Genomic DNA, 26,176 nt, shown 5'->3' with positions numbered 1-26,176 from the left:
CGTTTAATAACAAATTAATGAAATGCTATGCAATGCTAAATTAACCTGCAGTAATTAAGGCATATCACGACATGCGTGCGTGTTACTTAAAAAAAAACAAATCAATATGTCGGCACGGGGCGAGGTGTTTGTCAACATTCTATCGATCCACATTTAAAATTCAAGACTTCTCACAAACCGCGTCCTAATCTTAATAAAATTAAACAAATCCGGAAAATTGCTTAATTAATTACGAAGGTGTAAAAAACAGTGTCAGTGACAACGTGCGAATATTAAGAACTTACGCAGTTCAAATCTTCTATCAACACAAAACTACGCAAGAATTTCTAATCAGAGTTTTAGAGTGGGTTAAAAAACCTTAATCGTGATTATTTATCCAGCTAATGTTACAAATCGAAATACCAAGTGAATAGCGAAAACCGCAAAGTCACCATGCCGTGCTGAAAAATCAATAAAATCTGCAGTGTTGCGTTGCTAAGTTTACGTATTAAATATGCACTTAACAACCTCGTGCCGTCTCAGGATGCTACGATTCGAAATTTGAGAATGGAAGGCTTGTTCGACCAAAGAATGTCGCCGATTATAAAATGTGTTGTTTTATTCCTGTTTATTTTTACGGCCAGGGCTCTAACTTCGAGACCGCAAGAGCCCCAGGACACTAAAAACAGCATCCAGCAAGTGAAACCTTACCATTATGTCCGGACTTTCACCAAATACCATCATAGGAGAACGATCCAGTGGAACAACAATAATAATATGCAAGATGACTGGCCAGTGACCCATGACCAGCCAAAACTGGTTGCTAAAAGGAGTGTTCCGAATTTAAAAGTTGTTGACGGTAACTGGCCGGTCGTAAGGAAAAGAATACGGAAAAGAAGCGTGAGCATTCCAAATTTGAATGAATTTGCACCAGATTCAAATTCTGCCAACATAATAGGTGATCATAATGCCATAAGTCCGGGTAGCTCTGCTAAACTGGAGAAATCTAGTAGGAATGGGCTATCCAATGATGTCAAGAAGATTAAAGACAAGATGGAGTCTCCAACTATGATCAGTTCTATGGTGTGCCTGTATAAGGCCAATAGTATAGCCAGAAGTACAACAACTTATAATGATGAGAAGGGTGCTCAGATGACTGTGGAAAATGATTTTGGTAAGCATTTAAAGCAAGTAAAAGGATAAACACTTCATACTTTTCTATGCAACGAACAAGTAATAGTTTTCAAAATTTTAATCACCTCTACTAACTCTACCTATACCTATATATTTTTTCACCACACCAGCAATGAAATTTTTGCCAAAAACATATTTTTAAACCTGGTGGTGGACACAATCAAATTTCAATTATTTAAAAATATTAATGTAATTTTTTGCTAAGGGCTTAAAGATGACAATAATAATGCAACATATAGTACACTTCTTTTTTATTTTAGATTCAGACATACGGGGTGAAATAACAGATGCAGAACTGAATGGTGAAGCAGTACAATTGGAACAGTGTACGGACCCACGGGCCATTTGCTACACTCTGTGGCGCTACGACAAGGCTGGCAACATCACTGTGCTTGGACAAGGTAATTTTATTTACAAAAAAAGGGCTTTTGTGAAATTTTGATTAATGGGACCAAAAAAAAAAACATGCGACTCTCGGTATACACAGCAGCTGTAATAAACATCTGAAGAAGATGTAAAGGCCGATGATGATGATGATGGGACCAAAAGCAGGCATGGCTCACTCCGCAATTTCGCCACATCTCTACAAATACATGCGGACCACACCAATTTTGGTGTCTAGCAGTAGTGGTTGCCGCGCATCGCTACGAACGGACGCCTGCTCGCGCTTGCGCCATCTTGCGGTCATATCTGTCGTAATAGACGCGTTTTGTTAGAGAGTGAACCTTCTGTATGGTCAGCCAAGAAAGTGGTCTACCACTTTTCGACTCTATAAATCAGATGATAGAGTCGAAAAGTGGTAGACCACTTTCTTGGCTGACTGTACCTAGTGCTATTATTTATTCTATGCCAAAAGTAAGGATGATGTTTTTTTTTATGATAAAGGAAGCAAATAAGCAGACTAATAGCTTGATGGTAAGCAATTGCCATTGCACATGGGCACCTGTACACCCCTACGGGCGCAGCATGGTTCCATTTTTATCGACTATCACTATGCGCGTCTCTTTCGCACTTACATACTTGTTAGAACGTGACAGGCATGGTGATATGGGATAAAAACGCGACCATGCTACGCCGCCAAGAGTTGCTACACCATACATAGGCTACGGCTACATCCATAGGCTACGGTGACCGCTTACATCAGTCGAGCCGTATGCTTGCTTACCACGTGGTAACAGCGCCATCTGATAACTTAAGTAAAACCTATCTAAGATCCAACATTGTATCTCAAATCTTCTGCACGAAACCGCAACTAAATAGGTTCTTCCATTTTGGAGATAATTAATTGAGATCAATTTATATGCTCAAAGACATTAGAATGGCGCCACGGTGGGTATAATTAGTCTAATTAGGTAGTAATTACATATCTACTCTTCATAGGGCACCTAATAAAACAATAATGGAAAATGGAATATTCTATCTCTGTCTATCGCCACAGAATAAATAATATAGTCGCACCAATAAAAGTCTGCAGCGGATTTGATAGCCCACGCAGTGTAAGTGTTATTTATACGTCATAATTTCATAGAAGTTTGACGTTTAAAATGACACTTGCACTGCGTGGGCTATCAAAATAGCTGCAGACTTTTTACGGTCTAACTTTAATAGTACTACTGTACAGAAAGGACACTTCCTACAAAACCGAAGTTTGACAGCGTTTCAGGGTCGTTTCATGATATACCTTTCTAACTTATGGCACTATCCCTTTCGGTTATCTGTGGTCGTGCACGCAAAGGGACGTCAAGTTGTGTCAACCCTATTGCTCGGTGCAATGCTGAGCCGAACGGAGCCGAGTTTGCCCGAAGTCAGGAGTGTCTCCCCACTGCTATCGCACAAATATAGCAATAGAGATTAATATACGAAACTTCAATTATATTTATTTGGAGGAGTCCTCAAACAACAATACAATCTATATGTGTATGTGTATCTGTATAGGTACAAACATACATTTATTTGTATCAAACTGTGTCAAGTAAACACGTCAATAAATACAGCGCAACTAGAGTCCGTATGAACACAAAACTTTATAATATTATGTGTTCTGCATGGAAGCCATAATTTTAAATTAACCGATGCGGGGCTGGTGACACGCCTGCCGTGTCATCAATGTTTTTTACGTGTGGCGTATGACACGGGAGGAGTGTCATCATATTATATGGCGCATAGCATGGCTGCCGTGTCATGAAATTATTGTTCCGCACCACAGCCAAAAATTTTCAAAAATGGAACACGCAACGAATCGGTTGAAAAAACCGGGCAAGTGCGAGTCGGTCTCGCGCACGAAGGGTTCCGTACCATAAAGCAAAAAAAAATGCAAAAAGGAAACGGTCACCCATCCAAGTACTGACCACGCCCGACGTTGCTTAACTTGGGTCAAAAATCACGTTTGCTGTATGGGAGCCCCACTTAAATCTTTATTTTATTCTGTTTTTAGTATTTGTTGTTATAGCGGCAACAGAAATACATCATCTGTGAAAATTTCAACTGTCTAGCTATCACGGTTCGTGAGATACAGCCTGGTGACAGACAGACGGACGGACGGACAGCGAAGTCTTAGTAATAGGGTCCCGTTTTACCCTTTGGGTACGGAACCCTAAAAATGAATGAAATCATACATTGTCATTCAACGAAATATTGTTACAGGATGCTGGAAGGCGTCAGAGAGCAGAGTGGACTATTGCACGCGCCGTAACACGAGAGACATCAACGCCACCTTCTGTAGCTGCAGCACAAACTACTGCAATGCTGATTTTAGTAAGTATACCATCGCCCACACTGTTAACCGGTGGACCTTCTGCCTTTTGTAATAAGGTCCACAATGATGGAAGGCGTCAGAGAGTGGACTATTGCACGCGCCGTAACACGAGAGACATCAACGCCACCTTCTGTAGCTGCAGCACAAACTACTGCAATGCTGATTTTAGTAAGTATACCATCGCTCACACTGTTAACCGGTGGACCTTACGCCTTTTGTAATAAGGTCCAAAATGCTGGAAGGCGTCAGAGAGTGGACTATTGCACGCGCCGTAACACGAGAGACATCAACGCCACCTTCTGTAGCTGCAGCACAAACTACTGCAATGCTGATTTTAGTAAGTATACCATCGCCCACACTGTTAACCGGTGGACCTTCTGCCTTTTGTAATAAGGTCCACAATGATGGAAGGCGTCAGAGAGTGGACTATTGCACGCGCCGTAACACGAGAGACATCAACGCCACCTTCTGTAGCTGCAGCACAAACTACTGCAATGCTGACTTTAGTAAGTATACCATCGCCCGCACTGTTAACCGGTGGACCTTATGCCTTTTGTAATAAGGTCCACAATGCTGGAAGTCGTCAGAGAGTGGACTATTGCACGCGCCGTAACACGAGAGACATCAACGCCAACTTCTGTAGCTGCAGCACAAACTACTGCAATGCTGATTTTAGTAAGTATACCATCGCCCACACTGTTAACCGGTGGACCTTCTGCCTTTTGTAATAAGGTCCACAATGATGGAAGGCGTCAGAGAGTGGACTATTGCACGCGCCGTAACACGAGAGACATCAACGCCACCTTCTGTAGCTGCAGCACAAACTACTGCAATGCTGATTTTAGTAAGTAATACCATCGCCCGCACGGTTAACTGTACATCGGTGGACCTTATGCCTTTTGTAATAAGGTCCACAATGATGGAAGGCGTCAGAGAGTGGACTATTGCACGCGCCGTAACACGAGAGACATCAACACCACCTTCTGTAGCTGCAGCACAAACTACTGCAATGCTGATTTTAGTAAGTATACCATCGCCCGCACTGTTAACCGGTGGACCTTATGCCTTTTGTAATAAGGTCCACAATGCTGGGAGGCGTCAGAGAGCGGAGTGGACTACTGCACGCGCCGTAACACGAGAGACATCAACGCCACCTTCTGCAGCTGCAGCACAAACTACTGCAACGCTGATTTTAGTAAGTATACCATCGCTCACACTGTTAACTGTAGATGGACCTTATGTCTTTTGTAATAAGGTCCACAATGATGGAAGGAGTCAGAGAGTGGACTATTGCACGCGCCGTTACACGAGAGACATCAACGCCACCTTCTGTAGCTGCAGCACAAACTACTGCAATGCTGATTTTAGTAAGTAATACCATCGCCCGCACTGTTAACTGTACATCGGTGGACCTTATGCCTTTTGCAATAAGGTTCACAATGCTGGAAGGCGTCAGAGAGTGGACTGTTGCACGCGCCGTAACACGAGGCACATCAACGCCACCTTCTGTAGCTGCAGCACAAACTACTCCAATGCTGATTTTAGTAAGTAATACCATCGCCCGCACTGTTAACTGTACATCGGTGGACCTTATGCCTTTTGTAATAAGGTCCACAATGCTGGAAGGCGTCAGAGAGTGGACTGTTGCACGCGCCGTAACACGAGGCACATCAACGCCACCTTCTGTAGCTGCAGCACAAACTACTGCAACGCTGATTTTAGTAAATATACATAACATAGTGTAGTGTTATTAATTAACCCTTCTTTGCATGGTGATGGAAATTTCCATCATAACATTGTCCTATGAAATAAAGGTGCTTTCGGAGGTGATTGATATGTATTTTTAAGACTGTCAACTTTCAACACTAATCCATTTTCTGATTTTTTACATAAATTTACGCAATATATATTTATAAAAATTACATTTGTTTTAAGACGAAATGTCAGATAATTAGGAAAAACCCAGAAGTTGATGATTTTAGTATGTGATTTTGAACGATGTTTTCGGGGTTTGTATTTATTTTATATTTAAAATCTTTATCATAGGTATATCACAAATAGTGTACCTTTCTAATGGTAGTAAATTTTTTCTTATATCTATTACTGAAAATTGCATATTTACATAAATATGATTTAGCCTATTCAACTTCTAAAACTGATTTCGCAGTGAAAATCGATGTTATAATTTTTTTACCATTTTTCCCATAATGCGCAAACAATTTCGTAATACATATATTAATTTCAGGCAAAAATAAAAAATCATGCAAAGAAGGGTTAAATTGAATTACAGTGTAAACTCCTTGTAACATGACTGGATATAAAATTTCACTCCCTATAACGTCGACATTTTTGCTTATAGTTGGTTGGCCTCGTTTCTCTCTAAGACTTAGAACTACAAGAACCTGGAAGAGATCCCTTACAGGGACAAGTTCGCCTTTGTACCTTTATTTCTGTAAATTTTATGTAAACCCGTGTTGTGTACAATAAAGTGATTACTACTACTATATTCTGCATGGTATAATAATATACTCCGCGTGGTACTCTCTTCCCGTCTTTTCTAGGTCACCTGACTGACACAAGCCTACGTCATCATGCGACAGCGCCATATACAGGGTGTCCCAGAATTCGACGTCAAGCCGTAAACGGATGATAGACCAAGTCATAACAGTTATCATAAAAATACAAAAAAAAATCCAACTCATGTTCTTTAAAAATTATGGTCACTTTAAAAATTCACTAAAAAATCCACACCCTGTAATTATTCAAGATTACACAATAATAAAAAAATTAGAATAAATTATGGAATTTGTAGTAACAAGAGTTAAAGAACCATTACAGGGTGTGGATTTTTTAGTGAATTTTTAAAGTGACCATAATTTTTAAAAAACATGAGTTGGTTTTTTTTATTGTATTTTTATGATAACTGTTATGACTTGGTCTATCGTCCGTTTACGGCTTGACGTCGAATTCTGGGACACCCTGTATAGCCGCCATGTTATTGTGACGTAGGCTTGTGTCACTCTGGGAAGAGAAGACCATGTTTTATTAGACTATGTATACTGTATACTCTGTAGCTTTAGGTATTTAAATAAAAGTAAACATATAATTTGTACATTTTCGGGTAGTTATAACATTGATTGGTTAACCAACCAAATACAAAACCGCCTGCATTTGTCACTGAACGACCTGACTTTAACCTTGAATAATTTTACGGTTTAGACTCACTTGTTTGTTTTGTTTGTTTGTTGGTTTAGACTGTTAGTGCTTGAGAAAGGAGACCTAGGCTCTCCGAAACATGTCGCGCGAGTGACTAAAAACAAGTGAGTCTAAACCGTAAAATTGTTCAATGTTAGTATGTCTCACAACAGTTTAAATTCTGACTTTAACCGTGTAATGTGTTCATCTACCCCTAACTGGCTTAAGGAGCCAACTGAGGGTATATTTTATTTACTTTTATTTAAATACCTACAGATACGGACTATAGGAACTATTAGGAACCACCAAATTAAAAACACACTATATATTTTTTTAACAGCATCAATACCCGAAGAGGTGGTAACCCCCCGCGCAGAGTCCACGGTCCGCACCGCGTCCCTCCAGCCGAATTACTCCAACGCGATCGCGTCCGCCATGTTGGCTATCGTCGCCATCTTGGTTATGGTGCTAGTGCTGAGGAAGTTCTACTGCAAACGACAGGATTTGGACAAGGATTTGAGCGAAGGAAAGCAGGAAAAAGGTAAATATATGTGACTGTAAAGTGTAAGTTCAGACACAGTTCACACAACAACACACACACACGCACACACACACACACACACACACACACACACAGACGCAGCATTTGCAGATAAATAATTCATCCAGCCGTACTACTGGAACGCAATCGCGTCCGCCATGTTGGCTATCGTCGCCATCTTGGTTATGGTGCTAGTGCTCAGGAAGTTCTACTGCAAACGACAGGATTTGGACAAGGATCTGAGCGAAGGGAAGCAGGAAAAAGGTGAATAAAAGTTCGCACAACAACACACACACAGCCACACACACACACACACACACACAGAGACTTACACACCACACACACACACACACACAGAGAGACACACACACACACACACACAGCATTTGCAATGACAGTGTGTGGTAGTGTCTATAAAGATTTTCGGTCATCGTCAGACTAAAAATGCAGAAATTCAAGATGGCGGCCGATTTGTTACAATTGAACGTCATATTTCTATGAAACGTTTTGTCATGTCAAATTCAATGCACAGTTAGCTTAGCTTGGTATTCCACCTCGCTGGCGAGGTTGCGGAAGAGTACTTCGGCGTTCCTGAGACCTCGACGTATAGCAGCGAGGCGGCAACAGAGGGGTTTTAATGGGTAAACCTGGGGTCTCATAAGCCCGCAACAGGGAGTCCCACATAACCATCCCGGCCCGTCCCCGCGCCGGGTGGTATGCGTAAAGCATTTCCCCTCTTGGTTGGTATTCCACCTATCCCATGTGTATTTTGTCTCACATTTTGCTTAATGAGAGACTGAGAATGGAATACCATCCTTAGACAAGGATTTGAGTGATGGAAAGCAGGACAAAGGTAAACAAGATACGAAATTATCTCACAGACAACCCTCAAAGGTCAACCAAATGAGATAAAGAATGTATAAACAATATAAACATTCAGGGATTAAAACATTTTTATTTGAAGATATAATTAATCGTCAATTCGTCACACAACAACAGGCCCCTATTTCACCAACGTGACAGGCGCGACAATTCGACAAGTCTCATTGTTGCTGACGTCACAGTCATCCATGGGCTACGGTTATCGCTTACCATCGGGCGGGCCGTATTCCTGTTTGTCACCATCATTGTATTATTTAAAAAAACTTTATTATATCGGCAAAAAACAAGGTATTTCTCTTGTGATGTTTATGATGATAATGCTGACAATTGTCACAAGATTTCAAAGAACTTTCGGTAATTCTTGACAGCAAATGAGTTCTGTGTCGGAATTTCGTGACAATTGTCGTATTTCTTGTGACAATTGGACGTGGTTTAGGGTAAAAGATCCAATCCACAAAAATATGTTAGTAAAATTTGAATTTTCTGTCAAACGGAAAAGTCATTCATTTAAAATGACAAATTTTAGAGGATGGATCTTTTACGCTAAACTACGTCCAATTGTCATTAGCTTCGCAAAATAAGTACTTATTAACTGGCGATATAGGGGAGTATTTTTTTTATTAACATGTTGGTGGCAAACAGCCACACCGCCCGTCTGATGATAAGCGGTTACCGTAGCCTATGGAGGCCTGTGACGTCAGTAACAGTGATGTCGACAAATGTCGCACCTGTCACGTTGGTGGAATAGGGCCCTGATCAACATGACAAACGTCATTTAAGTACTCAATAAAAGTCAGATTACAAGCCGACATAATATTTACTTATTACTGTAGTTTGTTTCTAATTTTAACATAACAGTAAGATTGTTTACATTCTTAATGTTATAATATTTTAAACTTTCGCGTTTTGAACACATATTAACTCACATTATAGACGGGTCTAACGCGAATTATATTCAATTACCTTGATTTACCGACGTTTCGACACAGCTTTCACTATTCTACTAGGTTAGGTTTTATTATTGAATATAACTCGCGTTAAAGCCGTCTATAATGTGAGTTAATTCTTAATCTTGTTTTGTTGGACTTACTTTGTGACGTTTAGCGTCACATGTAGATAGAGATAGATAGGTTAGAAATGAAAGTTTAATTTAGAAAAGGTATTTAATATTATTTATAATTACAGGAAGTTAGCTAGGGTCGTAAGTCCGTAAAACTGAGCTGACACAGAGAAAGAAATATAGAAACATGTCCTTAAAAGAAGGCACTTTCCTGAGGCTCTACATCGTAGGCGGGCCGTTGTAGATGGCTCCGCGGTACAGCGCAGGAGTCCCAGTTGGTCCAGAGTAGACTAGGATGGCTTCCCGCTGTGGTTCCGGATCCTCAGCTCGGAACGGAAACCCTCTAGATTGTAGAGCTGGGGTAGTGCAGGATAGAGGGTTTTCAGGCAGGGTGCATCAGGCAATTTCAACCCAAGACTTGATCCCTAGTATTATTGGTCATATTAGAATATGCACACAACAGTGACTGCTACATCCGGCCCACAAGGAAAGAAATATCAGGAAAGTTAACCTTTCAGCATTATTTTAGTGTTCACGGATGAAGCAGTCAGTAAATAACAGATTAGTTAACAGTATAAAAGAATACAACGTAAAATTATTCCTAGTAGTAACTTAAATGAAATATTCACAACACTTACCCGATCCGGGGAAATGTACACAGCATAATACCAATAAGGCACGATCTAGACCGATTAAGTTAGGTAAATTATATTATTTTAGAGATATTTAGTTTCTTATTTGCAAGAAATTGTCGTAAATGTTCATCAATTTTCTTCAAGTGACAGATTCCAGAAAACTATTTAAAAATGTTTTTAATTTTTTTTACAACCGGCCAGCACAAAACGCTTAGCGCTAACGAGGTTTTATAGCAAACCGTTACAACTTTCTATAAAACTACTTGCCATTATACAAACATAATATCTAGGAGACCGAGCTTTGCTGCGAAAACGTACAAAAACTCAAGAATGCGCGTTTTCCCAGAGCTAAGACCTAGCTAGATCGATTTTTCGCCCCCGGAAACATCCATATAGTTAATTTCATCGAAATCGTTAGAGCTGTTTCCGAGTTCCCCGAAATATATGATATACACCGTGTTTTTTTTGATTTCCGTTAATTTCAAGGGTGCATTCCTGAGCTTAAATCAAGTAACTTTCTCAAAGACACCGATATTCTAATTAACTCCATTTCGGAGATAATCAATAATTTATTTTTTTCCTATAAGGCCTCTACAAGCGTGTACACTTGCCTTAGGGCTGGCTTACATATTGATTAGTGTTTAGAATGTGTTCATACATTTGCTACTAAACTTAAGTACAATCTCGGTCGATCGATGTTCGAAATGACATTGATATGTCAAAGATTTCAATTGTTTGGTTGAGTTAAATGTAATGCCCGTGTTATAACAACGCTATATGCTACATTGAATTACTTTTTAAACTTTTTTTTTTTGGAAATTAACTATGCCGTTTAGTTATCTTAAATGTACTTAACCATACCCCGAAGTTAACGGAATTCAATAAAAACACGGTGTATATAAATATACATACAAGAAGTTGTCGTTTAAATTTTTAAAGGTATTAGGTAATTAATAAAGAACGAAAAAATACCGGTTGCGTTCCCATACAAAAAATACCGATATCCGATCCCTGCCTCAAATGAGCGCACTCCGCGATTTCGTCGCTTTGCAACAGGTAGCTACAAGTACATCCGTTCCACACCAATTTTAGTGGCTAGCCATAAGCCGCGCGTGGCGCTGTCGCCACCTAGCGGCCATATCTGTCCTGATCGTAATAGACGCGTTATGTTAGAGAGTGAGTCTTCTGTATCTAGTACTATTATTTATTCTGTGCTCAAATCTAAAATGTCCAAAAAATGTGGAACGCTTCACGATTTTGCGTGTCATCCTTGCGCAGGGGCCATGCTAATCTTCTCTGTATCGTTCCAATTTTAGTATATGTACTGCCGAAGCAAGTACGCTTAGCTTACACTTCAACTCGTATATATACTAACCGCACTTCGAAAATTCGTAAGCGCGATTTATGTTTATTGAGATTTAAATGAACAATACGTTGATAAAATACAACTTTTTATATTAAGATATAAAGTTTATAGTTATAGCTATTAGATTTATAAGTTACTTTATAAAAATATTACGATTTTATCCGGAATAATCGAGAAAATGACTATAACTTCGATGTAATGGAGACAGTAACGCCATCTAGTGACGCCACAAGCAAAGTCAACTGGTACGTATCTTGATGACGTCACGCACCCTACAAAATGCTCGTTTGATGTTAATTTATTTGTTTATGATGTTAGTTCTTAAACATATGTATAAGGGAATTAATACATTATTGATACGTATTTATTTATTCTAAATAGCACAAAATTAAAAACATCGTATACTAAGTATTAATGGTATTCCTTTTTTTCTGAGTCTAATATGTTTTTCAGGAGGCGTAATGGGGACCGGGCCTGATGCCTTAGCAACCGGACTCTCCTGCGTGGACAACCTCACCCTTATAGAGCATATCGGTAAGTTGTCTCCTGGGTCACTATTGGAAACCAAGTTTTTGTGTTTTAGTTCACTAAATATACATTTTACTTGCAAGTTGTGAGCCTATTCCATCATGGCTTATCGAAGTGTTATTGTTGTCTCCTGGCTAACGCTAGGAAAATTAGAATTATTACCTACCTACCTATTATAAATTAAGCGGTAGATAAATTATTTAAAATTTATAATAGGTAATGTAATGAATGTTAGTTTTAATAAACAATATTTTCCAGATCTTTAAAGTTAAGTTTTAATGGCTTATGTTTCATAGTCTTACTAAGCACCAGAATTTTAATACATATCTGTTGTATCAATTAACTCACACAATTTTCATCCTTAGGTCAAGGCAAGTTCGGATCAGTTTGGCGCGGCAGTCTCGGTACCACACCAGTTGCTGTCAAGTTATATTCAAGTGCTAGTGCGTGGCAGAAAGAGGCAGCGATATATGCGCTCCCTCACATGTCACATCCTAACATACTGAAGTATTATGGTGAGTGTTTTGTACTAATGTTGTCACTTTGATTTATATTCATGGTATAATAATATACTCCGCCTGGTACTCTCTTCCGGTCTTTTCGTGGTCACGTGACTGACACAAGCCTACGTCATCGTGCGACAGCGCTATATGATAATATGCGATAGCGCTATATATAGCGGCCATGTTATTGTGACGTAGGCTTGTGTCACTCTGGGAAGAGAAGACCATGTTTTATTAGACTATGATTTATATTATTTTTTTATGGCATTAATAAAACCTGGCATTTCGACTAATGTATTTGTAAGAAAGTGATAAAATATAAATTAAATAATTGAGGCTAGTAAAGAAGTATGAATAAGGGGGTTAGTGTTTTTCTAGCTTTTACCATACGCTAAGAAAACCTGACGTCTGCTCGGCTACTTATTTTTGTTAAAATAATTTGAATTATAAGGGGTGTATTTGATACCTTCAAATCAATAAATACAAAAACCGGTCAAGTGCGAGTCAGACTCGCGCACGAACAGTTCCGTATCATAACGCAAAAAACTGCAAAAAAAAAACATTAGTTGTATGGGAGCCCCACTTAAATATTTATATTGTTTTGTTTTAGTATTTGTTGTTATAGCGGCAACAGAAATACACCATCTGTGAAAATTTCAACTGTTTCATGAGTTACAACCTGGTGACAGACAGACGGACAGCGTAGTAATAGGGTCCCGTTTTTACCCTTTGGGTACGGAACCCTAAAAACAATTATGGAAAATTCTCGCATTATTTAAACATACCTTCTTTAATTTGTTTCAGGAAGCGACAGTCGACCGGCATTAGAAGGCGGTCCCCGCTCTCACCTAATCGTAGTAGAACTATGCGACAGCACATTGCGAGCTCGCTTAGAGGAAGCTCCTCTGACTTGGATCGAGTTTGCTACTCTCGCACACGGGCTCAGCTCAGCGTTGGCACATCTACATACTAGCAGTAAGTGTAAAAAAACATTTAAAAATCGATTTTCTGACCCCCGCATCTGAGGGCCTACCGCGACAACGAAATTTGCAAATTGCGGACTTTCTCTGTCACTCGAATTACACCTTAATTGGAGTAAAAGAAAAAGATGCCCCCAATTTGCGAAGTTCGGTGTTCGCGGTAGGCCATCTGAAAATCAAATTGGCCAATAATAACTAACTAGATATAATATTCTTTGACTCAATTGTATTGTGACCCAGGTGACATTCGTATTTATTATGCCTTATGGTTTTTATTGGCAGATTCATAAGAACTGGCGCGAGAATTGTACATTACTATCAAAACTCTCTAAAAAATCCGCGCCAGTTTTAGTGAATTACTATAATATTCCTATTCCTGAATGAAGATTAAGAATTTTAGAGACACAAGCCAAAAAAATAACCAATCCCTTGTTTCCGGTATCTATATCTATTTATTTAATAGTCACCCGTATCCCGTATTGCTCAAATCTCAAATGTTTTATTTTACGATTATATTATTCTTTTTTTTTTTCCCAGCGCCGTCAAAACCCTGTATTGTACACCGCGACGTGAACAGCTCCAATGTGCTTATTTGCAACGGACAGGCTCGCCTGGCTGACTTAGGACTGGCTCAAGTCTTGCATAGAAATAAGAGGGCTAACGCGTCTGCTCTTACTGAGGTAAGTTACATTTAGTTTTTTTGTGTTACCCAGGAGACAATTAACTTTTTTTTTGCAGCTTTATACGAAATAACAAAATAATCACCTATTGATATATTTTTTTCTTTAATACATATTGCTTAGGAAAAATCGTCGTCTGTTGTCGGTTGTCGATGAATTGCCTAATAAACTTAAATAATGTATGGAAAAGATCATGCTACTTTTTAGGGTTCCGTACCCAAAGGGTAAAACGGGACCCTATTACTAAGACTTCGCTGTCCGTCCGTCCGTTTGTCACCAGGCTGTATCTCACGAACCGTGATAGCTAGACAGTTGAAATTTTCACAGATGATGTATTTCTGTTGCCGCTATAACAACAAATACTAAAAACAGAATAATATAAAGATTTAAATGGAGCTCCCATACAACAAACGTGATTTTTGACCAAAGTTAAGCAACGTCGGGAGTGGTCAGTACTTGGATGGGTGACCGTTTTTTTTTTTTGCTTTTTTTTTGTTTGTTTTTTTTTGCATTATGGTACGGAACCCTTCGTGCGCGAGTCCGACTCGCACTTGCCCGGTTCTTGTTTACATCTGTAATTCCGATATATTTTTACTTTTTGATTGGCGTTGGTAAAAGATCTAGATGCTCATTAAAGTTTAGGTTTTCAAGATATTTGTTAAAATCAAACCCCGGCTCGTACCAATGAGTTTTTCGGAACTTATGTACGAAATATCATTTGATATTTACCAGTCGCTTTTCGGTGAAGGAAAACATCGTGAGGAAACCTGCATACATCTGCGAAGAAATTCAAAGGTGTATGTGAAGTCCCCAATCCGCATTGGGCTAGCGTGGGGACTATAGCCCAAGCCCTCTCGCGCTCGAGAGGAGGCCTGTGCCCAGCAGTGGGACGTATATAGGCTGAGATGATGATGATGATGATGTTAAAATCTGATTCGTAATCGTGTTTCGTAACTTTTCGTAAAGACTAACCCCCTTATTCATAAACGCACTACAAACCTCAATTAGCTAATAATCGTTTATCTTTATCTGTCATTTTGACTTATGTATTTATAAGAATGGGCTGAAAAGGAATTCAACTAAATCAGGCCCGGAAATTTTTATGAATAGGGGGGTAAGGGTGGTATTCTATTTATCCAATATCTTGGTCCATTGTCATTGCGTCTCTCTCTCACTCTCTCATTAAGCAAAATGTGAGACGAAATACACATTGGACAAAGAAATTGGACAGGTGGTATACCACCCTAAGTTAAAGTATATAATAAAAATATCCAAATCAAACCGAATTTATAGTTTGTCAAAAGACTGTCTTATTTAAGAGGGCGTAGAGGAGGGTAAATTTTCAGATTCTGTCAAATTACCCCATTTCACGCACAAACGCAGCTCACGCACACTACCTCAATTTACTGGGACAGGTCAGTGACCCCTAATGTTTTTTTAAAGGTGCTGTCTCGAGTTTAGTGTTAACTACTGACCTCCTTTGAGGAATTAAAACTGTCAAACTTTCCTTTGTGAGAAGACAGAGAAAAAACACTTTTTATATATAGCTTTCCTTGTTTGTTCATGTCATGTCATAGGTATGTGACGTATTAGGTAATTATTTATTTTCGTTGTTGACTTTTGTATTAAGATAGGTACAAACGGCGACGCTCTTAACTGTCCATCGGTAGACCTTATGCCTTTTGTAATAAGGTTTACGAACTGTCAGTTAACAGTGTGGTGGTGTGCGATGGTAAGTATGCGGTTTGTAGACATAGACCAAATTAAAACTAGGAGTTTTATTATTAAAGATATAAGAAATCGTCTATTTTACCTACTCGAAGTGAACTACTTATATCTAAAATTATCCCTTCATTAGTTATATATAGGTCTTGTAACATATTTTTTACAAGTAAACACGCTTATTATATTTTACTTATAACTAATTTTTAAAGCTCTATTGATAAGAAGGCTTTAAAAACATCTAATAGAATGCAGGTACTACGCTTATACTTTTGTAAGCCAGTAAGTGATGCTTACTTAAAACTTATCGGGAAATCAAAAAACTCATAATTACCTATATTAAAATATTTAAATTTACTATTCCATCTCATACGTTCAATAAGGCCCGGGACCGGGCCTTGTCACCTGCACTGACAGAGGGCCTTTTTAGCCCCACATAATATTAAAGAACTGTGTCCCGGATAGTATGGGTTCTGGGCCATGACCATGACGCGTCCCGAAGTAACTTATACAGGGCGTAATCGTTAAGTGTAGCCAGGCTATAATTTCGTAAATATAACAGATATCAGAAAACTTCAAATTGTTATCGAAAGTGCGTTACCCAATGAGTAAAATTACATTAAGGGGTCATCCATTAATTACGTCACACGTTTGGGGGGGGAAGGGGGTCAAGAAAATGTGACATGTTGTGACATGGGGAGGGGGAGTCACAAACACTGTGACGTCACTTTAACTTCATCACTATTCATCAGTAACCGAAAATTAATTTATATTTTTTTATTCGCAGTACATTTAAATAATGAGGTTTTGGAAGTATGTAGGTAATTTTCGTTCCTAATTGGTTTTGTGTTATAAAATTATATATATTTATTTTACCAAAAATATTTTTTTTTTTAAATAATGCCGAGTTAGTACTGCCCATTTCGTTGAAAACAAAATTACCTAAAATGTGACGTCACACCAGGTGGGGAGGGAGTTGCAAAATGTGACCAAGTGTGACAAGGAGGGGGGAGGGGTCAAAAAACCTAGAAATTAATTTGACGTAATTAATGGATGATTCCTAATAACTTTTTTAAATAAAAGCAGAAATATCCCAAACATTAACGTCAAACCCTCCCATACATTTAGTACGACGACTCACCCCTCACTGTAATAAAATAATAAAACTACCGTTTGAGAAATAATAAATCTATTATTTCATAAACGGTAGTTTTATTATTTTATTACAGTTTATCATCGCAAATAATGAATCTCAAGCAGTTTTATCTCTTACGACACCAACGTTCTTTGAAGGGTGAGTCGTCATAATCATAAATCATTTAATCATAAATCATTTATGTTGCTTAAAACATGGTACAATAGATGGTCAACAATTATAAGTGAAGCACACATTTCACCAGTAGCTGGCATGCAAAATTTATACCTACAATTATCGTATCGTCGTACTACATGTATGGGAGGGTTTGTGAGTTAATGTCTTAGAGTAGAGTTAATGTCTGGGATATTTCTGTTTTTATTTAAAAAAAGTTATTAATGTAATTTTACTCATTGGGTAACGCACTTTTGATATCAATTTGAAGTTTTCTGATATCTGTTATATTTACGGAATTATAGCCTGGCTACACTTAACGATTACACCCTGTATATCATTAGATAGTTCATAGCCTATATCTATCGAATATATCGTTCTTATGAGCGTATTTGGTGGGCATACCTTATAAGTTTCAGTACAGGAAAAAGTACATATGAGCTGTACTTTTAATTGTTAGTACAATCGGTATCAAATAGATAGTGACGGCCAAAGTGACCAAATATAGCTATAGGATCTAAATGTGAACGAATAGGGTTAGGTGAGGCATATAAGGCCCACCTTTATTTTAACTGAAATAGTTTTATAAATAATCAGGATATTATTACCAATTCAATTCAATATAGATTTCTCATTTGTTCATGTTTCTTCATATACCAAAATAGTTATAATAATATTCCGGCGCTTTTGAAAAATACACGTTTTATAAAAAAACCATACCATGTTGGTTCGGAGCCGGGCCTTGTTACTTGCACTGTCAGTGTCAGTGTCTGAGTCATAGTACAAGTTCAAGAATAACAGAGAATATTACCGGGCCTTATTACCTTTTATCATGAATTAATTTCATCTTTAATTTAAATGGTCTAGTAAAATAAGGCCTACATGAGTCATGGAAAAACAAATTGTATTTTATTTAGAAAGTACCTATATGTTGTTCATAATCTTCAGTAAGCTGACCTCTAAGAGTCTATCTATTATAATAATTAATGTAGATTGACAGTTTACTTGGCAAATTGTACTTTTACCTTTAGGTTTTATGTCGGAAATATCTCACCCAATTTGTAATTAATGATGTTTACTGATTGTTAATCTTAAATATACCTACTTAATATTATGAAGGGCACTTATATTATTTTAGCGGACCGAACGGATGTATATTATTGTGGACCACTTTTTTATTTAAATAATTAAATTGTAATTCATTTCAAAAAAGGTTATTACAATTAGGGATATAAGTAGATACCTCACCTATCTTATTACAAAGCATTACAAAAATGTCCAAAGGCCAAAGCCACGCTGATAAGCCATAAGACCTTAAAACCTATAAACGACCTCATAAACATAAACGTTCACTGAAAAAAACCAAAGGCATTTCTCATAATTTTATTTCGTTACTGAGTTATCGTTTTGCACCGAATATCAATGAAATAAAAGCACGTTGTTGTTTGATAGATACATTTATATAAACATCGTCACATGAAACCAATATAGGTACTCGTAAAACAGACCACTGCTGGTATTGGCTTTAAATATCGTTCTTTCAACTGATAATATAGCCACAAAAACTCGCTGAGACTGCAGGTCGAGTCTTGATTTCAATTTCTTGATGATATATCATTGAATTAACTTTCAGAGCTCGTGATAGCTCTTAGAATAGCAACAGAACTAGTTGAAACTAAGAATTTTATTGCTGAAATTATGTGAACAACATTGCTCCGTCTTCATAAATAAAATTTTAATAATTTATATTGCTTAGGCTAAAATGTGAAGAATTTTGTTGATAAATTGTTTATCTAATATATTGACATTATGTCATATATGTTTTTAAAATGACGTAACATGAATACCAGCACAATGAAAATTTATTCCAATAAGAAATAACAAATCTTCAAACTTTTTTCATTTTAAGTGAATTAGGAAGAAGCTAATTACACTGATTTGGTTGTATTCATATATTTTATTAAATAATTTGTTATATTTTTTAAGTATTATGACTTGTGAATAAAAAGATGTCGAAATTTTTATGACTCTAGATCTCCGTGTGACGTTATTTATTTACCCTATTTATTTTGAACACAGTTTTTCACTGGTATCATCATTCGTATACGGATATGAATTTCAAACTGTCAAACTGGGAGATCCTGGTACGCGTCCGCTTTGAACCAAGCCCAGCGGGCATCTGATTGAAAGGAGAATTTGACAGATATGGCGGATGTATGGAAATTTTACGAAAGTTTACGTTTACGATTGAATTTCTCTGTAGCCTTTAAGAGGAAAAATAGGAAAAGCCTGATTCGTTGTAGTCCAGTTATCTGGCTTTCGAAATCACTCGATTTTATAGCATGAGCATCGATTTTTTTATACAAATTTTACTAAACGCTGACACTCGTTCATCTCGTTTTAGGTACAACTTTGCATAAGTGTATTTATTATATTGTAAAATATTTCAGATTTTCAAGGGTGATTCGTTGTAAACACACTCTTTGGGATAATAATGACATTTATTATAAATTTTTTTATCAAGAGATGTGAACGTTAGCGACTAAACGGTGACTGCCTTTTTCGCTGATTTTGCTCGATGCAGTCTTAAAACATAAAGAGAATCATACTATCTTTGTCTTACACTAGTAAGAACCCAAAAGAAAAGGATGCGTATAGTTTTTTTGTTCTTATTTACTGACAAATTTGTTTTGACCAACTATATTGTTGTTCCAGGCTGGCACTCTCCGCTACCTAGCCCCCGAAGCGCTGGACGGCGCTCTGGACCTGGACGGCGCCGGCTGGGCGCTCTGCGCCGTCGACGTGTACGCGTTAGGGCTAGTTCTGTGGGAGATGCTCTGGAGATGTTCCGGGGCTCATCCCGGGCCCACACCCCCGCATGCGGTCCCCTACCACGCTATGCGGCCCCACAGGGCGAGCATGCAGGTAAAATAATAAAAAAACATTCATGATGTTGACACAGTATTTTTGTGTGGCAATTATTGGGAGTTTAAATAATACAACAAAAAAGGAAAAGGGTGGATCGAATTTTTCTTGTCACTTGTTGCCATTGTTAGGTGGAATAGGTAGCCTTGATCACTCTTTTGTTTGATACCAGGGCTATAAATTCAACAAACATTCATTTTAATATTTAAGGCCCATACCATTATTAAATCCTGTTATTTCCTGGCTAACGAACAGATATCATAAAAATTGTTGATCCATTCAAAATATTTTTCACCACACCAGCTCGGAAAGAATTACTTTGCACTTCAAAAACGAATAGCAAATTTGCATTTTATCCACATGTGAGGCAAAGTAATCAAATGCATATTTTGAGTTATTTTCTTATGTTTGCTGGTAGAATTGACTTTTAAATGATGATTTTGGATGATAAATATTTAATAACATTCAATTGGATTTAATTTGGTTTGATTTTGTTTGATATTTTACATTTAATATTTGCTTCGGGTTGGTGTGGTGAAAAATTTTGTGTTTCACTCGGGGGCAAATTTTGTTTAACCCTCGTGCTTTGAAACTAGGGCTCCCGATATCCGTGCTACACGCCACCCCGTGTATCCGTGTTCTTAGCCCCGGCGGTGCTAAGCCTCCGAATTACACGAACCCGTCAAGATCCGTTCCCGTGTAGTGCGTTCGGCTCCGGATCTATGCTCGGCTCCGGATCTACGCTCGGCTCCGGAGCCGCGGACTTCGGCTTCGTTCGGGTATTGAATACACGGCGCCGGCGGACCGACTCCCCCGGCCGGTTCGAGTTTAAACAATATTTAAGAGGTGGTATTCTACTGGTGGATAATGTCTTGATTTATTTTGTGAAATATGGAGGTGTTGCTGAAATGTAATTTAGTCGGATTATATTAAATGAGACACCAATTGTATATTAGATGTTACTGCTTGTAAAAATAATTAAATAATAACAATGAGGTTTATAATAAATATTAAGATACTAGAGTCAGACCAAGAATAGTCTGCAGCGCTGCAGACTTTTTTTATCCGACTCTAGTTTTTTCTCACATTCCCACTTATTACTTAGATAATTTTTATTTCGTGCGAAGTTCATAGAAATGTACACGTGTAGATTAAGATAATAATGGTTTGCGGGCGGCACATGCAATAAAATAGCCGTGGCAATTTTGACACAGGTATTTTACCCGGCATACCTTTTGTTTGGAAAGTTAAAGAAGTAGCCGTGCTGTTTTACAAACAAGAATTGGATTTTTTTCAGTTATGGATTTTTTAAGATTTTAGTTTGCCACTCAGTCGGTCAAAGTTTCTAATCTTAGTTCAGCTGGTTTCATATAGTCATACCTAGTTGTTGCCGTTCTCTTTTTTTTCGTTTTGTTCCCCCCCCCCCCCCCCCCCGCCCAGCAAATTTCATCGAAACCGTTAGAGCCATTTCCGAGATGCTCGAAAAATAGAAATTGAAAAAATGAAAATGAAAAGTTTATTGGTAACAATGGTTAGAAGTCTGTTTAGTTAAATAGTACATTTAGTATTTAAATATAGAGGAATTGCTCGTTTAAAGGTATAAGATTCTTTGCTTTTATAAAGAACGCAACCGGTCGTCATCGAAAACGGGCCGGACCCGTGTGTAATTAAGATCCGTGGATCCGGACACACGGGTAACACGGGTACACGGATCTTAATTACACGGATCCTAATTATCCGTTCCGAACGGGCCACAAATCCGGTTTCGTGTAGCACGAGAACGGGGCCCCGGCAACGGGTACCCGAAACCCGGACCCGACCGCGAGCCCTATTTGAAACCCTCGCAACGCTCAAGATTCCATTTTTCGAACCACTCGCTACGCTCGTGGTTCAATTTTGGAATCTTTCGCTAGCTCGGGTATCAATAATAGCACGAGCGGTTAAACAAAAACTTTGCCCCCTTGTAAAACAAATAACTATAAAACACTGAACCAAATCCTACTATACCGATTGTAATTAATATTTTTTTAGACGCTAGTATCCCGGAATAAGGCGCGTCCGCCGTTACCCAAGGGACCGGTACCGGAAGCTAGAGCGCTGAAGATCGCTAGCGACACTTGCGATGAGTGCTGGGATCACGATGCTGAAGCCAGGTAAATAGGTCGTTGCTTGCCACTCCTGGCTCCAATTTCACCACGGCTACAATTGTCAGTGATATATGTCGAGCGACAATTGTAGCAAATGACAGGCATTTGCTACAATTGTATGTATTACAATTATGTTGTGAAACAAGAATTATTTTTTCTTGACGACATATTTGTAGAATTGTCGGTGAATCTTGACAGGAAATTAGTTATATGTCGGAATTTCGTTACAATTGTAGTGTTTCTTGTGACAATTGTCATAAACTTAGCAAGAGAAATATCTGTTTTTTTCCCATATATTAAATTTTTTTGTAATAATTCAATGATGGTGGCAAACAGGAATACGGCCCGCCCGATGGTAAGCGGTAACCGTAGCCCATGGATGCCTGTGACGTCAGCAACAGTGATGTTTTACGATTGTCGCACCTGTCACCCTGGTGAAATTGGGGCCAGGTCGTATTTACTTCTGGTCAAATTTCAGTACCATTTCGTACCTTGTCGTAAAAGTAAAGTAAAGTAAATTCTCTTCTTTTCGTAGTCATATCTTTTAACATATTGCTATTGTCTCCTGGCTAACAGTCCACAGCATCATTTTAATCTTATCATGTCCTTGTATTAGTCACGTCATATAAAATAAATATAATAATGACTAAGCAAAAATATTTTAACACATTAAAATTAATAATTGTACCTTTTTTCTAGATTAACGGCAGTGTGCGTGGAAGAGCGCATGGCTGAACTGAAAGCTATGCTGCAGACTCAAGGGCCAGTCATCCATGACAACAATTTGCATCCGCATCATCCAGGTATAACGATTTTTTTCTAGCCAACATCAGAAATATCGGAGCGAATCGGGAGCTCAAGTCTGGAAACGACTATTTAGTCTAGTATATAGTAGTAGTAGTATTTAGTTTAGTATTTAGTTTTCGAGAATTTTCTGGAGTCGCAAGTTTAAACACTCTTAAGTACCCTGTGTACAAAATACCTCTGGGAATAAATATGCAAAAAAAAGTAAGCATTTCGGATAGTGCTCGTGCGTTAGCGATATACATTGGCAATCACTTAACGTTTTTTCCTCAACATATTTTCTAAGGAGCCTTGGCTTCAAATATATACTTCTTCTTTTTGACAATTACCTCTGCCTTTAATCAATATGATCCATACCTTTGAGTGCACCATTTATATGTTTTCAATCAAAGATTAAACAAAATATGTACCTTCTGCAGGGGACCCCTCGAACCCCGCACCGGAGGGCGACAAGAACTCCAACTGCACGTCAACTCAGACCTGTGACGTCACCACCCCTCTCCTCTACCCACACCCCCATATCGGCCGAAACGCCTGCATCGAGCGCAACACGCACACAAACACAAACGACACGCACACACTCATACATAAAAGCCTAAAAGACATCACGGTGCCCGCCGACCCTCCTAGGGTCAATAGTGAACAGTGCCTATCTGTCGCTAGACCTTCTCATAGACAGATTCTAGACTATGAAAACTCAGACAGATTGAATGAGATTAGATCTTATCAAAGACCTTTAGACTATGTCCCTAATGACGTCAGCTCCCATGAGGACAGGGGACCGAAACAAACTAATCTACTACAAGAAGTAAAAGTTGAAAAACCTAAATGGGGTATAAGGAAGTTCTTTGAGAAAAAACTGAACAGGTCTAAAGTTGAAACTGAAGTTAAACTGGTACCTGAAACTACGCAGAACAGAACTATGACTTCCATAGTCAATGAGAAACCTAGCAACATATTCAGGCCTTCAAATCTAGTTATTAATCAGGATAGAAGTCCATTCAACTTCGAAGGACCTTGCACTTTATCACCACCGAATAGAACTCTTTCTCCAACAATGATGATAGAATCTGAGATGAGGACTGAGAATAATGTCTTCGGTTTCAAAGAGTTACCGACAAATGAAATTGATCAACCGAATCAAGTCTTCGCTGTCATTGTTCCAAAATCAAAGCCTAATTTTACTAATTTGATTGAATTAAAAAAACGGGGAAGCTCGGAGAGTATTAATAAAAATTCAGTTCATACTTCGATGTCTTCGCAAAGCATTTTTAAGTCGGGAAATTCAGAGTCCGAAGACTCAACAGTCAAGAAGAGACTTAGCTGTGATAATAGAATCATCACTAATTCTAACAGTGCTAGTTCGTCAAGAGCTAGCATTAATTTAGAACTCCAATATATCGATAATCCTACTCCAAACTTCACTGGGAATACCAGTCCTTTTGACTTAAATTCTGACTGTTCTTCAAGCGAAGATGAACATCTAATGCTTCTATCTGAAAACGGGGGCTCAAAAATAACCATGCAAACCATAAAGCCTGAGGAAAAAAAGAAATACCAGAACGAAGTCTTAAAAGAAGCGAGCCATACAAAAACTGACTTTAGTTTCAACAAATTTCAAAATAAATATACCAACTTTGATAATGAATTCAGTGATCCTAATGACAAAGAAAACTTAGTAAACGGCTATAGCGGAGACAACCCTGTTTACTTAGCAGCTTTAAATGGTGAAATTGATACAAGAGACTTGAAATATGTTGAAGAAAAGCCTAAATCACCGAAGCCGTCTTTGAAAAACTTGACTATAAAGCGGCAGCATTCTTTAGAACAAGTTAGTGAGATCTTTTCATCGTCCGGTGATATTCATCTACAGAACCCAGCGGGGAGAGTGAAGACTCCCGGAGACTTGCCAGTAGCTGTCCGGAGAGCTAGGAGGGATAGGGCCTTACAGAAGGGAAGAGCGAACGAGTGCAACAGACTAAGCCTCTATGACGATAGGATGATGTTCGGTAATAGTTTGTAAAAGCACTAAATGTAGTTTTGTACTTGTGACGTCATTTGGTGCCTGACTGACAGGGTGTCCCAAAAGTTGGCTAAGCCACTGATTCCTATTTAATTCGTGTTGAATTTAGGTTTCGACATGTTAAACTATGAATACAGGTTGTCCCAATAATTACGGCAAGGTCACTAGGTAAAGTTAGGCTGGATCCTTTTCGTAAACCTACTTCCTGGTTTCGTTTGCCAGGAGACAGTTCAATCAATATGACGTCACTTAATAGTTACTTTAGATTAAAAATAAGGCTTTTATTGAACTTACGGCTACTTCTCTCTCTTAATATAGAGAGTAAGAAAGAGCGAAACGCCTCGCGCTAAACTTGGAAACATGTGTCATTTTGTTGCATTTGTGGATTTTGCATTTTTAATTTTATTAAAATTGGTGCCTGAATTTTTAAGACACGACTCTCATTACTGATATCATTTTGCTCTAAATCGAGCGTTATATGTAAATTAAGTTAAGAGTGAATTTTCAAATAAGTATAAATAAGTAAGTATCAATTTATTTTTCTTAAAAAATACATATACTCATTGTTCTGTATCCCAAATTGTCGAATATATTTAATTGTGGTAGTGAGAGCCTTCAACGTATTATGTATTTGGGAGTTCACTCTTTCTATTGGTGAATCGACTGTAATATCATTACTTTTCCTGAGGTCAAGAAATAAAATTAAAATAAAGTCATTAACAAAAACCTTAAAGAACATACTATCATTATCAAAAATTACAGGTAATGATTTTTGAGGATAATTGATTAGTGACCCAGGGGACGAAAAATTGGTGTTAATAGTTGATTCGCCGATGTACCTATGGTAAAAATGTATACAAGGCGATACCTCAGATAAAATTTAAGGAAATCTTAACTATACTTTCAATGTTAGGGAGTATTTTTTATAATTTGCAAAATAATTGCATT

General features: G+C 38.1%; 1 protein-coding gene and 1 non-coding gene across 2 annotated transcripts; one reads left to right on the top strand and one right to left on the bottom strand.

The window, feature by feature from the left end:
* Nucleotides 1-104: 104 nt before the first annotated feature.
* On the top strand, nt 105-25,658 carry LOC134677127 (uncharacterized). Its single transcript, XM_063535586.1, has 12 exons — nt 105-1,153; nt 1,434-1,574; nt 3,817-3,927; nt 7,464-7,664; nt 12,061-12,141; nt 12,501-12,650; nt 13,443-13,613; nt 14,156-14,298; nt 20,045-20,254; nt 22,286-22,407; nt 23,101-23,204; nt 23,625-25,658. Exons 1-12 carry the CDS (start codon nt 547-549, stop codon nt 25,226-25,228), a joined length of 3,645 nt encoding a protein of 1,214 aa, XP_063391656.1. The 5' UTR covers nt 105-546; the 3' UTR covers nt 25,229-25,658.
* On the bottom strand, nt 11,475-11,581 carry LOC134677210 (U6 spliceosomal RNA). Its single transcript, XR_010100012.1, has one exon. It is a non-coding gene; the product is annotated as a U6 spliceosomal RNA (small nuclear RNA).
* Nucleotides 25,659-26,176: the final 518 nt, after the last annotated feature.

This window comes from Cydia fagiglandana, chromosome 25 (genome assembly GCF_963556715.1).
Source record: "Cydia fagiglandana chromosome 25, ilCydFagi1.1, whole genome shotgun sequence".
Taxonomy (NCBI): domain Eukaryota; kingdom Metazoa; phylum Arthropoda; class Insecta; order Lepidoptera; family Tortricidae; genus Cydia; species Cydia fagiglandana.
This window is presented reverse-complemented; position numbering and strand designations above follow the sequence as displayed.

Excerpts from the sequence above, each read along its gene's own strand:
- LOC134677127 (XM_063535586.1), top strand. The coding sequence starts at position 547 with ATGGAAGGCTTGTTCGACCAAAGAATGTCGCCGATTATAAAATGTGTT. Across the intron at positions 3,928-7,463 it reads CTACTGCAATGCTGATTTTA|CATCAATACCCGAAGAGGTG; the intron begins GTAAGTATACCA and ends TTTTTTTAACAG. Across the intron at positions 23,205-23,624 it reads TTTGCATCCGCATCATCCAG|GGGACCCCTCGAACCCCGCA; the intron begins GTATAACGATTT and ends TACCTTCTGCAG.